The 16,050-nt window shown below is 33.2% G+C and overlaps 1 protein-coding gene across 1 annotated transcript in view; it reads right to left on the minus strand.

Moving 5' to 3' along the window:
- The window catches only part of LOC121407251 (erythroid differentiation-related factor 1-like), a 55,687-nt gene that overhangs the window by 14,182 nt on the left and 25,455 nt on the right, over positions 1–16,050 (minus strand). Inside the window, exons 5-13 of the mRNA XM_041598230.1 lie at positions 15,009–15,142; positions 11,549–11,645; positions 9,957–10,078; positions 8,961–9,135; positions 6,217–6,301; positions 3,572–3,725; positions 2,504–2,579; positions 1,962–2,070; positions 618–847 (exon numbers count right to left, since the gene is read on the minus strand). Coding sequence (XP_041454164.1) covers positions 618–847; positions 1,962–2,070; positions 2,504–2,579; positions 3,572–3,725; positions 6,217–6,301; positions 8,961–9,135; positions 9,957–10,078; positions 11,549–11,645; positions 15,009–15,142 — 1,182 coding nt within the window. The remainder of the gene's footprint in view (positions 1–617; positions 848–1,961; positions 2,071–2,503; positions 2,580–3,571; positions 3,726–6,216; positions 6,302–8,960; positions 9,136–9,956; positions 10,079–11,548; positions 11,646–15,008; positions 15,143–16,050) is intronic.

The following is a 16,050-nucleotide window of genomic DNA, read 5'->3' on the forward strand; positions in this document are numbered from 1 at the left end:
TAAAGAATGCATTCCTGCAAAGGAAAATTCTTTCTTGAGCTCAGTCTGTCTCTACAGAGTCTATTTTCCAGTGGGGTTATTCCTTAATCTACGGTCATGCATGTTCATGGAGTAGTTAATTCTTTAGGAAATCTTCAACTTTCCTAATTCTCATAGTTTTCATTATTTTCAAAATGCAATTGGCTTTGGAGGAAAAAAAAAAAAAACAGAACTAATCAATCATTGAAAATACCTATTAAAACACTGGACCGTATTTACAAAGGTGGTTTTTAAAACCATTAGTTGAACCCATGGTTTATGCAGATTTCCTGTATAAATTATGCTTATTTACCGCGTATATTAAGAAATGCTGATGCGTGCTTTTGTCACAGTGCGCCAAATTGACGCCCGTTGCCCTGGTTAAAAATGCTGTTTTATTCAGGAGTCCACTCTTAAAACTGGACTCATGAATAAAACATCATCAATTTGGCGCACTGTGACAAAGCACGCATCAGCATTGGACATCTTTTAATATACGTGGTATATAAACATAATTTATACAGGAAATCTGCATAAACCATGGGTTCAGTCAAGTTTTAAAAACACCTTTATGAATTTGGGCCTTTAAGTCTACTCACATCAGCAACATATTTCAAAATCTGGTTTGCTTTCTCCATTTTTGAAGCATCCAATGATTTGACCTTTGACCTCCTACTATCAGTGTCTTTGCATTTCCATGTCTTGCTACTAGGGACAGTAAGATTCTTGATTTTGATTGGTGGAAGAACAATCTCTCCTCTCTTTGTTTCTTCCTCATCGACATCATCATTGGGTTCATCCTCCACATCACTGCTGGTCGTAGAGCTCCCTTCATGTTAAGAAATGAAAATAACAAAGAATTGAATTGTATAACATTTTGAATAACAATTTTTATTTTTTATTCCTATGCCTTGTTTTCAAAACAAATTATGATATTATAACTTCGCATTATAAAGAATCAACCAATGAGACAATATACAAATAGCGAATAGGCATGAGTGCGATGGTGCGAGATTTCGCATGAGGTGAAAGAAAGATGCTCTATTCAACTCTGCTAACGCCTCATTGAATAGAGCGTTTTTTTTTCACCGAATGCGAAATCTCGCACCATTGCACGAATAAGAATATTCGCTATTTGTGTTGTACAACGCCTCGAAATCTAGCGAAAATGTGAAAAAAAAACCAAGAGTTTTTCCCTGCAGTAATCTATGAAAAGGGGGCAAAAATATTGAAAGCAAAAAGCAAAATCCCACAAGCGCACATGATCTTGGACAGCATTGCGCATTTAGCCTGAGGGCTGTACACGCATTGCCACCTTATTCAATGAAATCGTATTGTGACGTCACGTCCTAGAGCCGTGCAACGGTACATGTTGGATGGTACATGTACGTCTTGTGTGCAACGGTACGAATGTGTAACATTCAGCCTCCCATTTGCTCGCGTACAACAAGCTAGGTAGGCGTTGTACAATATTTTCACATGACCAAATATTCATAACTACTGGGTGATGTAAGATAATATTATTGAAAGAAATGAACCTAGTAGTAACATAAACTGAATGGTTACCCTACAAAGTCTATGACCATCTGCTTTTTCTTGTACAAAATGAGGACATCAATACTGTACTACTTTGGCTAAGACAAACAAACGATATAAATTTATTAACCAAATTTGAGTTTATAGTGCATTTCAATTTCACAAATAAATTCCTTCTTCCAGGCCAAATGTCAAAGAAATACACAGAAGCTGACCTCGAGAGAGACCGGTTAACCCTCATGCTAATACATTCAGGTGTTTATGTCAATAAAAGATGCAGTTTGATCTTTTACAGGAAATTACTCCTTCATTACCGGCTTCCCTTTTTCCAAGTAGGGGAGAATAAATAAAGACCAAATAACAAAGATAATAAAAGCTTGAGCAGGATATTGAATTTCATAAATTACCATTCCAAGCTGAATCAGAACTATCATCATCTCCCATGTTACCATGTCGTTTCTGCCTAGATTCCTCCATGAACATCTGACATAAGATAAAGTTGGCTTGAGCTACAATCTAAAAGAACATGCAACAACAATTCAATTCAATTGTATACAATCTAAAAGAACATATAATAACAATTCAATTGATTAAACATTCATGTATGATGTTATGAAGATTGCTTTTCACAATTACTCTGAAATCCATTTCCTATTAAATATGATTCTGTGATATTAATACACAGTTTCAACTCTCAACTAAAGCAAAAGTCTTAACTTCAAGTTTAACTAGAAAATATCCCTTTAATATTATTTCTTAAGTTGCCTTTATAAAATATGGAGATATTTCTAATTTCTCCTGTTTGAAGTTTAAAAAGACCAAGGATTTAGCATTCATTAAAATACAACTCTTAGCAGTCCTAGTTTACCCGGATGGGTCTTCAAGTGAAAATATTAGATTTAATTAACCACTGAATTTAACAATGTGAAATCAAAGCAAATAGTCTTACCTCTAAATGCTGATCTCTGCATTGAGCCAATAATGACAGGCATTTATTTAGAAGGTAAACAATGATGTGCTTGTTCCTATTACACAAAAGTGGAGAAAAAATACTTAAAGGACAAGTCCACCCAGACAAAAAGTTGATTTCAATAAAAGGAGAAAAATCCAACAAGCATAGCACTTAAAATTTCATAAAAATCAGGTGTAAAATAACAAAGTTATGACACTTTAAAGCTTCACATAATTTCACAAAACAGTTATATGCACCTCCCAGGTGGTATGCAAGCAAGCAGACTGATGAATTCACCCACTCATTATTTCTTTTGTATTTTATCATATGAAATATGTAAAATTTCAATTTTCTCATTCTTACCTGAACATGTAAAATTATCATTATTTTAAATTAATGGTTATGTGATGTCAAGTTGGTCCTTAAGTAAAATCTGTAAAAAAATGAAATATTATATAATAAACAATGAAATAGTGGGTAAGGGACATCATCAACTCTCTCATTTGCACATCACTGCGTTGTGCATATAACTATTTTGTGAAAAATAAGCAAAACTTTAATAAAAATGTCATAACTTTCTTATTTTACATCTTACTTTGATGAAATTTTCAGCATTATGCTTGTTTGACTTTTCTCTATCGATTCAAATGAACAATTTTCTGGGGTAGACTTGACCTTTAACAATTATACTGTTATCTCACATTCTAAACCATAACAACTAGCCCTAAATGAATTTTTATACGAGAAAGCACATCCTGAGCAATAAATGATACATGACTTGTCAAAATTGATCAATAATAATCAATTCAAGTACTTGATTGAATGTAGAAGAAATGTAGTGAGCGTTTCAAAGAATAAGGGGAATAAAAGGCTTGAACTGAAGTTTTGTGTTCAATCAAGCATGGTATTTGCACACTGTAATTATCATCACCATTCTTCTCATCACCATCATCATCATACCATGTGACAGCTTGTGACTTATGAGATTGAAAATATTGAATTCAATTGGGCATTTCACACTTTTTAAACAAAAAAACATGAATCATTGCACGTCATCTCACTCACTTGGCCGATATCTTGGAAGCCTGAGCCATGTTACGAGCAACACGGTATAGCAACATGGCAACAGGGACCAAAAAGGGGTTGTCCCAAGGGCAGTCTGGGTGCTCAGTTATCAGGCTACTCAGGTCATAGAGCTTGACCACATCATCATTTTTACCTACATGAAAAGAGAAATGATGAGAAAATGACTTGTTGGAACTGGCGATTCGTCTATTGCCAACTCGTCCACTCGTCACATGGTCTACTTTCATTTAGTCTAATGCCATTCCATCCATCAACATTTCTTCTAACAACCATGTGGTCCAATAATCATTTGGTCCACTAATCATTTGGTCCAATAATCACTTCATCTAATCACCATTTCGTCTATGACCATTTCATTGAATAACCATTTTCTTTTCATTCATTTTGCCCAATTATCCAATTACACCGATTGTTTTATGGACTAAATGGCTATTGGACCAACTGGTTATTAGCCAAGATGGAGAGTGGACGAAATGGCAATTAGAGAGTGTGGATAGTGGACGAATTGATGATAGACAAAATGGTAGTAGACGAGTTGGTAATTTGTCAAATTGGCATTACACCAATTGGAAATAAACCAATTAAGAGACTGATGGGTAATTGGAATGAGGAAATGATGTAGATGAATTGATTTTTATTGAAAAAGACAATTAAATGGCTTAAATGTTAAAATGATTAAATGAAAATAGTTGGAGAAGTATATATGGTTAAAATGGGAAAATACATGTAATAAATGTATGACTGGATAGAAGGAAAAACAATTACAGGTATTGATAGTTGCAAGAATTGTTAAAATCACTGAATAAAGCATCAATGGAAAAGGGGAAGATACATTTATAGTTGGAAGGATGGATTAAATGACTGAATATACAGTCCGACCTCTCTTATCCGGCCTCCCCTTATCTGGATCTCTCTATTATCCAAACTCACACAAGAGATTTTTTTTTAAATTCAATCTAGTACGTGTGGAAATGAGATTTCAATCTAAACTCAATCCTATACGCAAACCCACTTTGATTACATATATTTTGGTGCCTATCCCAACGTGTCCGGATAAGAGAGGTCGGACTGTATATTAAGGGTCATAAACGAAAGAGATGAAGAAGGGATGTCAAGTTCAGAAAACAAGAGGACCATATCATGGGTGATGCCAGCACTGACAAGGTGTCTTTATGTAACAGTCACTATATAGTAATACTGTCAGATATTTGTTTAAATCACTCAAATCGCACATTTCAAGAAGTCTCATCTGCTTTTCATCATAACATCAGAAAACGTAGCCAGTATGATGTGCATCATGACACTTGATATGGCTTTCTCTTTGTGAGAATGCATATTTCAAGGCGTCTCAGATTTACAAGCAAGATGTAAAGTGATGTGCACAACTGGAAAGTTCTAGACAATCAGGGCATGAAAACATGACTTGCATACACCCTCACTATTGGATTACACCAGTTTTATAAAAAGAGTTATTACACATGAAAATATAGAAAGGAAATATATTTAGCAAAAAAGAATGAGAAACTAAGGTTATCTTATTTCAAAGAAATAATTGAGGGAGAGGTGGGCGGTAAAAGAGCTTAAACTCAAATTAAGAGTATGCATAAAAAAAAAATATATATATAATTTCAAAGAAGAACATGTAGATATTTCAAGGCTTTAAGCAAAGGGATTAAAAGGGTTTAAAGATGGAATACTTACAAATTTGTACTACTATTTACTAATGAATGACAATTAGTGGCTCCTTGTTTTCAACTTTAAAAAAAGCCTGAAGTTTCTTTCCACAGTTGTTTTTTTAAATGATTTCAAGCAACAATGCTTGATTCCAGCATTGATGTAATTTTTTTGTTCTGCCTAAGATGACAATACAAACTTTTCTTTGTCAAAAGTCACAAAGGTAATTTCTTATGCCCAAATAAAACTGAATGAGAGTAGTGCTTCCCCTTCATTTATAACATGTGCTCCCTATAAACATGACATGGTTCCAACTTCTACATTCATGAAAATACAAAATGGAAAGAGAGATTTTTTCTGAAATGTATAATTTTTTTCTTTTTCAAGGAACTTTATTGATTTCAAAATTACAGAGGATGAATATAAAATGTGGCTTATTGAGCGATTTCAATAATAAGAAAAGCACTGATTATAGTACCATGAATTTCCCTAGATGACCAAAGTGACTTCTTAAAAGTAACAATTTTATCATCAGTATGTGTAAACTTATACATGACATGACAGAACATGAATTGTTTTGCTCAAAAGGGTTTTATCAAAAATATATCTTATTTTGAAGTGATGATACACTATTTTGTGGTGTTCAATTTGCTTTGTTAGAATTAAAAAAACGTGCATAAATATCCATCAGGCTGCTTAGATCTTAGAATAATGGGGCATTGCAAGAAAGTTGCGATCAATCGCAAGTCGATTTTCAGTCCCTAAAACATTCATATGTCTTGCAATTAATTGTAAATTGGTGATTAATTGCTAACCTGGTTCCTAAAACAAGGAGAATGATCTAATTTGTTATAGTTAAATTCAATCCATCAATTGTGACATTGCAACAGAATATTTGCAATTGATTGCAAATATTTTCTTGCAACACCCCATAAGTCTCACATACATACCCTTGAAGAGCCAATAGGTATGTCCTTCTTTGGTGCAGTTACTATTGATGAATGAGAGGATGTTTTGAGCAATATCTTTCACAACCTGAAATTCAATGTCAAGATGAAATGCATTATGGGAAAAATTAAGTGTAAGTGCGTAGAATTTCAAAATCATATCTTTCCCAACACTGCTGATTCCAGACTATTACATAATTTGAGTTTTATTTTTGTAAAAATCAATTTACTGGCATAACACATTGTACGGGGTAAAATTAAGGATATACCCACTTTTGACGGAGGAGGTCCGTCAAAAGTTTTTGCGATGGAAAATCAAACTGAATCTTTCAAAGTAAAATTATTTCTCAATATGTTCATTTTCAAACAAAACATAGATAAATACTTCTAATATCATAAACACCATAATTGTAAAAATATTTCTAAACATTAAAAAACATACATGAGTTATTTTATGTAAGTTAAATAAACATATAAGTCAATAAAATAATATACTTTTCGCAAGGAATTACTCTAAAAAAATCATAATGTGGTTCAGCATTATATTAAAGATGTCGTCAATCTCCACTTTATCATATTACAGTGAAAAATAGGGTAAGAAGTACTTCAAGCTTTATCAAACTAGTCTATTTGAATTGCTCTAGCAAATTCTCATACAAAAAAACAAAGGAGATGAGGCTGTAGCCTGTAGGGTGGTTTCACTTAAAAACGAGAGTTTCGACCATGATTTTGATTAAAACTACCTTTCAAATTTAGGCCAATGATTTATTATCACCAGTTCTCTTTTCCTCAACATTTTTTGTATGGAACAAAAGAATAAAACCATAGAATGAAAGCAGTAAGTAGATTAAAATCAGTGATGTGTCAGTCAATATGTCATCATGTGATCATAGCTGCAAGGATCGCACTTTGTTATATTCTAGGCTTGGGGGTAGCTTGGACCCTAAACACGTAATGTTGCAGCAAAGTATAACCTTTTAAGACTATCGTTTTAGTGTTTTATACCCTTGCAAATCTGACCCTAATCTAGTAATTGCCTCACAAAAAGTATACCTCTTTTCATCATTTTTATCTTTTTGAACGTGCCATACTTTGAAACAGGTACCATTTTTATGTGCTCCTTCTTGGGTCAATGTATGATATCCACTTGTCAATGGAAGTGGCCCCCTGGGATTAATGGGATGCTTTATAAAGGGACTTTTACTCATCAGGGGCCTGTTGAAGGAAAACTTGTAATCAAAGCTATCTCCAAAAATCAAACATAACTTTGATTTTTTTTAGCCAATCACAAACATGCATTCGGGACTTACATTTGATTATACTGAGTTGCGTTCAAAGGCAAACTTTTATGCAACAGCCCCCCAATCTCTGGCACTTACAAAACAGAGGATAATAACAGGAAGCTCAAGCTTATGAAAGACTGGTACTGACGTCACCTATTACATTGCTAAAGGGAATGCAAAGTTATTACTTCTACACAAGAGCCATTCATCTCCAAGGAAACCTCTCAATGGGATACATGTACATCTCAGAGAAATATCATTTCTATTTACCTACGTGATTACTTTTGTATCCAAGCATGTTTAAAATTTCTAATTTCCTGTCATAGAATGGAAATCTATTATTATTCAATAAAGGCCTGGTCACACCGCCCGAGCGTTGTTGGAGCGGTCGTGGAGCGGAGAGAGAAAAAAAATCATCACCGCTCGCTATCATTCACCATTTTCGATTTCGATTGTTTTTTTTTATGTTTTCGATTTTTTTTGCGATTTCCCCCCCCAATTTTTGAAGCAAAATTCGACCCTCTTTCCCTACCGCTCCACGACCGCTCCAACGACGCTCGGGCAGTGTGACCAGGCCTTTAGGTTGATATATTCCTAACGATTCATAGTCGTGCTAAACCTGGGGTAATAGGATTACGCGCTAAGCACTATATAAATATTGCATATCATTAATATAAAATGTACGATTGTTTGCTCACCAGTTTTCTATAATAAACAGATGTGCCATTGTCATGCACTGTTGCATAAAGACAAAGAGATGGATATTTTTTCTTCTTTCATTTACTTGACTGTCTGGTAATGTTTGACTATGCCAAATCAAACTAAATCATCCTTACTCACTTATGCAAACACAAGCCAGTTATTGCAAGAAAGAGACATTTTCAGAAACATAATGACCATTGTAACTGACTCTATGACCCCCAAATCTATTCAGATCATTGTCACTCATATATGTATACTTGGACCAAGTTCCAAGTTGACCAGTTAAATGGTTATTTAGCTATATGCAAAGAATGAAATGAGATGGACAGATGACTCCAATACTATCTCTGGCATGAAAAAAAAAGCAATCTTAGAGCGATAACAAGTTCCCTGTTTTCATCATTGAAACATGGGTCAGGGGAGTGTTTCATCAACATTCTTATCTGATAAGTTGTCAGATCTGAAAACTTTCCTTGATTCTGATTGGCTGAGAAGCACAGTTCCTACAGTAACCATCCAATAAAACAAGAACATGTATCACAGTACATACCAGTGTATTATGTTTATTTAAACAAAAGTGGAGGAAAAGCAAAAGATACTTATTCAGGTATATCGCTATTAATTAAAACATGGTAAATGGTATGAAACTGGGAAAAGAAAATGCTCTAGTGTCACATCCAAAACAATGGAGTTTAACAATTTCCCCACCTGAGACAACCTATTTTATAAATCTAGAAAAAATAAATCTCATAGATATGTTACCATTGGTGAGAACTGTGCATTCTTAAGTTCTGGGATATCCTCGGTCTTGAGACGTTCATATTTCTGTACAAATCCATCAAGATGGTAGCACATGACAAGCTCAGGTACATTACACATTAGATTATCAAGCCAGTAATCTAACCCAGTTAGAATGTTGATGGGACTCTGGGTGTCTCTGAAAGACAAAATGGAAAGAAAAAAAAATTAGGAGGTTCATATTCAAGACTTCAAGCTACTTAATTTTTGTGATCTTTTGCCATATTTGACCAACTTAATGAACTATTCAAATAAGTAGTTTTCTCCTTCATCAATGCATCAATAAAATGAAAGTGAAAGTGCTCACAGCCCCACCTTATAAAGATTTGAGGTACATTTAAATCAAAATCAAATTGAGATTGATCGACTGAAATTAAACTATTAACAATAAAGATAGCTCAACACCTACTGACCTCAGACCTGGCAAAACAACATCATTCCAAGATGGGTACTGTGAGTGGTGTATAAATAATCCAAACACAAGTTTTCAATGCCTACCTTGAAATGATTCAAGTGCTGCAAGTCTTTCAAGTATTTGCATTATTTCAATCTTACACCGACAGCATTATATGTTGTACTGATATCAAGATCAATGTTAGTTTTGAGAATGTAACTACGGCTGCCAGACCTAGCTCCAGCACCAAAGGAGGGGTTATGAAAACTGCTACTATTCATGTTGTGGCTGGTGTAAACATCACCCCAACACTATTACCAGTTTTCAAATTGGCACTTGAATATAGCACCAGCCTAAGTTATTGGTTGACAATACCTGAATCAAACACTGACAGTGAGATACATTATCTGTTATTCTATTTTTGTATCCTTATTTGTATATAGTGTATTCTTTGATTTGTATGTTGTATGTTTTTTAATGAGAATTTGGAATAAATAAATAAAATAAAATGAATTCTATCAAAGATGGATTGTTCTGTACAGAGAAGGAGTGAATGCACGCATTACCTCAATCTTAGACTGACAGCAGGATATGTTGTACCACCAAAGATAGGTAGATCTGTACCTATCAACATCCGTATGTCTTCAAACTGCCAAATGACCTGACGAGCAAACTGACTTACATCATCCTACAGTAAAAGAAAAGTAAAGACCAGAATAATTAGTCATTCAACACACCTAGCGCCAGACTTTCTGTAAGGAATTGGAAGTCTGTAACCTCGCTAATAATCTTTCGGAGGTTGCGAATAACCGACCCAGATGAAGAGTGCGGGAGGAACTAAGTTCTAAGTGTTATATGCAACTTCAATATTTCATTTTTTTCAAAGGGATTGTTTAACCTAATTCAGGATCTAACAATATATTATTATCTTGCAGCTAATGATTTGATCATACTGGCAAACCTTTAGGTCAGCCAGAAATCCCTACAGCTAATTGGTCACTTCATTGCTGCAATAATGAAGTCTATCACATTAGGCTCTGGAGGGACTACAATCAATATTTTTGCAAAGCATAAAATGAGGCTTATGAAATACAATTTTTATGGTCTCCCCTTGAAATATTATTGCATGCACTGACAGCATATATGAGTCCCGAAGCTCAGATTTTTGTAAACCTCCACAAAGTTACTTAATCCTTTAAATAATAATAATGGAAGATATCTTTTTTGGCTTCTTTTTTATTTTGCCTATTTCGGAAATTCATATCTGCATTAGTCTTTAATGCTATTACATGTATCATATTTACAACAGGAAAAAATAAGATGAAACCACACAATGAAGACAATTTGTATTTGATTGATAGAAATTTGAAAATATATTGACTACGTGGAATCAGACCACCAGTTATTCAACTATTTCAATTATTGGCCCTGAATACAAGGATGAGATATCCCCTTCAAGATAAATTTAAGTATCTATGAATTAAAAGGAATAGCAGGTTTCCATTAAGTGTGATAATTTGATAATAGTGTACCTTTCGCATCCTCTTCAATAACAGAGAATATAGACCATTAGTCTATGTACTCTGTTAAATAGAACCATTAAAAAGAGTTACAAATTTTCATCACACCACCACAACCATCATCATCATCATTGTCATCATCATCGTCATCATCATTACCATCATCATCATCATCATCATTACCATCATCATCAGCAGCAGCATCATCATTATCAACATCACAAGTAGGCCTAATTTTAGTCAGAGTCGTATGTACATGTAGGTATCATTAAATTATATTCTTTATCATTTACATTTAATCCCAACTGGATTAGTTATGTCAGCAAGCATCAAATCATCAACATAGCCTCAGTATTGTGCCTTTGAATGCTGTATTACCACATCTCATTTTCTAAGCACAAAACTACAAAAATACTACACAGTATATTCCCTGAGGTGACGTCAAAACCTAGAATATAACAAATGCGATCCTCGCAGCTATGGTCACGTGATGGCGTATTAGCCTATCACTGATTCGAATCTACACAACCTATGTAATATATAGATTTATTGTTTTCAATCATCATATAAAAAACATAGTTAAACAACCCAACACCATCAAATCATCTAGGAAATAAGATTAAAAGAAATGTAAATACCTCCGTTGGTGCAGGTAGCTGCCGAATTGCTTTAGCCAATTCAGGGATCTGACCTTCTTCCGTCTCATCTACATGTATGTCATATCCTGGGCCCAAGCTATATGGAGCATTATCAACAAAATAAAAGAAAGATATAAATAATATCATTAATGATAACTTTGAATCCCAGCTTGATTGATTTGATCTATACTTTCTTGGTTTGACTTGAAAAAAAAATGAACGAAAAAAAAGGAGTAGTTATATTTACTGGAGTTGTAAATGCGTATTGTTTATTACTAGTATATCATCATGCAATTTTGATGGTTTTTAATATGAAATAGTTGAAATGAAACAAAAGTAAAATATCATGTGAGAGATTCAGATAAGACCAAATAAAAGGAATGTCTTTTCTGCTATCGCACTGCAATATGCTTTGCAGGGTTTTTAATGAATGCTACAAAATGTCCGTTGTGAAGCAGGTTTTTACATAGTAACTAAACTGTCTGTACATCTACAGCTTTGCTGATATCTTTTCTGCCATGACCAAAACAGCTAACCATCATTAATTTTTAGAAAAAGGAATTTGGACTCCACACAGAAGGAACATAAGGGGGTCTTGGCAAATCTAACATTTATTGATATACATGTGTTTTTCAAAAAACTTTTCAGCTATCTCTTGTCATTTGATCAACAATGAGGGCATTTTGAAGGAGTTTTATACATCATCATTTCCATACAATGTGTGATTTGACTGTACAATGATATTGCATGTATACATTCAGATATTAAGCACACGTAGACAAAGAAAATAATTATAATTAATGAATGAAATTTAACAATTTGACAATGAAATTAATGTCAAACACTCAAATAGAATAGTCCATTAATAAGAAAAATCGAATCAACCTATAAATATATGAAAAGCTCAAAGAAACAAGAACTTTCAAATAATAGGCTATTCTAATGTACACACCATAGCTTTGTTTCACATTGTACTACACACATTCAGTTTGGCAAAGCTGGCTACATTAAGAAAAAATATTTATGATTTTTATTTGAACATGTCCACTATGATATCATTACTTTCAGTCAAAGGAAAAGAAAGTAAAATGAAGCATATTTCACTGCAAATTAGAAGAGTAATGTATCTTTACCCCAAAAAAAACCCTGCAATAAATATGAAGAAAGATTCCTAAAAGATTGATATCAATCTAGTATGAAACCTGCCTTTTTTATATTATTGATTTTTAATTATAAGAACATATTTCTGAATGTACCAAGTGTGAAAGTAAATAAAACAAGCACATTCTTTATTACCAGTACATTATTGTCATCAGAATTCACAGAAATTGTACTAAACCTGTTACACTCAAGTTCAGGTCAAATCCTCAACTCAATCAAACTACATGTATACATTTAAAGGACAAGTCAACCCAACATAAAAGTGATTTATACAATAAAAAGAGAAAAATCCAACAATTAAGCATAATACTGAAAATTTCATCAAAATCTGATGTAAAATAAGAAAGTCATGACATTTTTTAAATTTTGCTTAATTCCACAAAACAGTTATATACACATCCTGGTGGGTATGCAAATGAAGGGACTGATGACATCACCTACTCACTATTTCTTTTGTATCTTATATGATATATTCTAATTTTATCCTTGTGAAAGAAGTTTTAGTTTTCCCTGAATATGTGGAATTACCATTGTTTTAACATTTCATGGTTCAGTCAAGTTGGTTCTTCTAGTCAAATTTGTAAAAATGGAAATATTGTATAATTTAAACAATAAAATACAAAATAAATACATGAAGTGAGTGAGGGGCATCATCAACTCTCATTTGCATGTCACTGAGTTCTACATAGAACTATTTTGTGGAAAATACGTGAAACTTTAAATTGAGCTTACTTTAAAATGTCATAACTTTCTTTTTTTACATCCAATTTTGATGACACTTTCAACATCATGCTTGCTGGATTTTCCTTCAATAAACATCTCATCAATCTCACAAATCTAATGAATAAAAAATGTATTTGTCCAAGTCTTGTTTTCTTCCAATCTTCTCAGATCCATGGCTGCAATTTTAGATTGTGATTAACAAATCAATTTCAAAGATGCATGTATTCATATAATAACAGGGGTAGCAGTTATGGAAAGAGTCAAATATAATCATGTCATTAATGATGCTAGCAAGGCCTATATCTTAAAATCCCTTCTGAGAAAATCACCTCATCAAAATCCATCTTGAAATTAATGAGATTGATTAAGTCTCAAGGGTTTCTCCTGAGTGTAGGACTGAACAGAAGAGTGATTTTCAACAATGGGATCAGTTCTTAAAAACACCAGAAATCCTTATTCTGTCCTTCAAGCTCAGTTTTTTTTCCTTTCGTATTTCTCCAAATCTCTGCAATGGTTTGAAGAGCTGTTATTCAAGTGCTGACTCGGAAATTATTCCCCCCCCCCCATTTATACCTCTTTTTCTCATCCCTCTTATTCCTTTGGTTCTTGTCATCCCTGCACATTCAAACACCCGATTTACACTGCCAACCATGAGATTTTGCTAGTTCAAAGATGACACAAAATCCACAAAGATGCTTTTTTTTCAAACGCCCACATTTCTTATAAAATCACATTCAAAATGATATGTTGTCAAAAGTAAGTTGTTGAAAATGTATTACTACTTGTCTTTAAAATGATTTGTAAGTGTTCCTACTTCATAAAATTTCATGCATGATAATTTTTGTGAAAGATTACTGAACTTCCCTTTCAACCTCAACAGTTGAATTTCTTATTTATTACTATTTATAGAAAAGTAAAAAAGAATTGATGCAAATTTTCTTTTCCCAAAAGTATGATGGTAGAATATACATGTAACAAATGAGTGTAGATATACACCAAGAACTAGTTTAATCCATTAAAATATTGTATTATCATCTTTATTAGTGAAGACAAGGTAATTCCAAATGCGGTCTTCGTCATGTGACATCAGAAGTCTTTGCCATATAATGAAATTACCATGGAAACCTTGATTGTGATTGGCTGCTGAGCCCTGTTTGGTAGATCCCATAATGGCAAACTTACCTTGGCAGTAAGTTCTTTATGAAATGTGCCACAGCAATGTAAAAAGTAAGACCAAATGAAAATCAAAGGGGTACTTCAGTTTGATTTACATAATATTAAAGACAGAGAAAAATTTACTACCCCCCCCCAAAAAAAAAACACTCCTCCAACATTTGACAGTAATGAATAATAAAATACTGAATCAAAACATGTAGTACATGTATATAAAATAATGAATGGAATAACACATTAATGACTAAAATAACAATTATAATGATTATGATAACATAAAATGAATGAAGTAACATAAAATGAATGAAATAACATATAATAAATAAAAAAAACATACATGTATAATGAATGAATAACATATATAACACTGAATGAAAATATGAAAAGAAAATTATAGTTTTACCTGTGATATAGGAACTTTGAAAGGAGATCAACTGTCTGTCTATACTCTGATGTTTTTAGTTGACTGTGAAACTTATTCTCTCCTTCATTCTGAACCAGTCTGATAAATACATCCTGTAACCATTTCTTCTCAGACTGATTAGAGAATAGGAAATAGAATGGAAAGGATCATTCACAATAGACAATGTACTTGATGTGAAAGGGTTAATCATAAAAAATTAAACTGAAACGGATTGATATCCTCAATGCTATTAGCATAGCAATGCAGCTTACAACATATTTGGAAAATGGGTCTTGCATATATTTTTACCAGAAGACCAATGTTTGCAGAAGTAGTTTGATCCATTATGAGTTTTCCTAGAGGTTTTGGACATAACATGCTGTTACCATGACAACACAAATTCCAACACATTTGGAAAATGGGTATTGCATGTCTTTACCTAAACACAAATGTTTGTGCAAAATATCATGAGCACTTGTTCAAAACCTGAGGAAGTGGTTTGATCGCCAACATTTGCAATGGACTGACTGCTCGACCATGCAAGGATTCCTACAATGAAGATTAGTATAACCTCTTTCAAAATTTGCTTGATGGGGTTTAAACATTCAATGAATAATAAATGCAATAAAGACTGGAAAAAAATATTAATATAAACAGAAAGAGGAGCATCTGGGCAATAGACTAAATGAAAGTTAGACCAGGTGGAGGTTGGACTAAACATTAATTATTATAAAGTGAGTGTATACCAAGTGGGTTATCCAAGATGGCGTTAAACAATATGAAAATTATACCTCCTGCTAGTAAACCAAGTGAAAACAAGCAAGAATGTAACATACATTTGATTAAAGGAAAAAATATCTGTACAATCATTATATTTAATTATACTTCATAATATTATTTTCCCTGACAAAGCAGTACCAAACATTTTGAAAGTTTGTGTGGTCCTTTTCAGGACCAACAATTGCCCACAAAAGATACATAGTGTACCATGAAACCTACTACGCTATTAAAAAAGTAGTACCAACTCTAACAGTTTTCTATA

The sequence above is a fragment of the Lytechinus variegatus genome, chromosome 1, assembly GCF_018143015.1.
Source record: "Lytechinus variegatus isolate NC3 chromosome 1, Lvar_3.0, whole genome shotgun sequence".
Classification (NCBI taxonomy): domain Eukaryota; kingdom Metazoa; phylum Echinodermata; class Echinoidea; order Temnopleuroida; family Toxopneustidae; genus Lytechinus; species Lytechinus variegatus.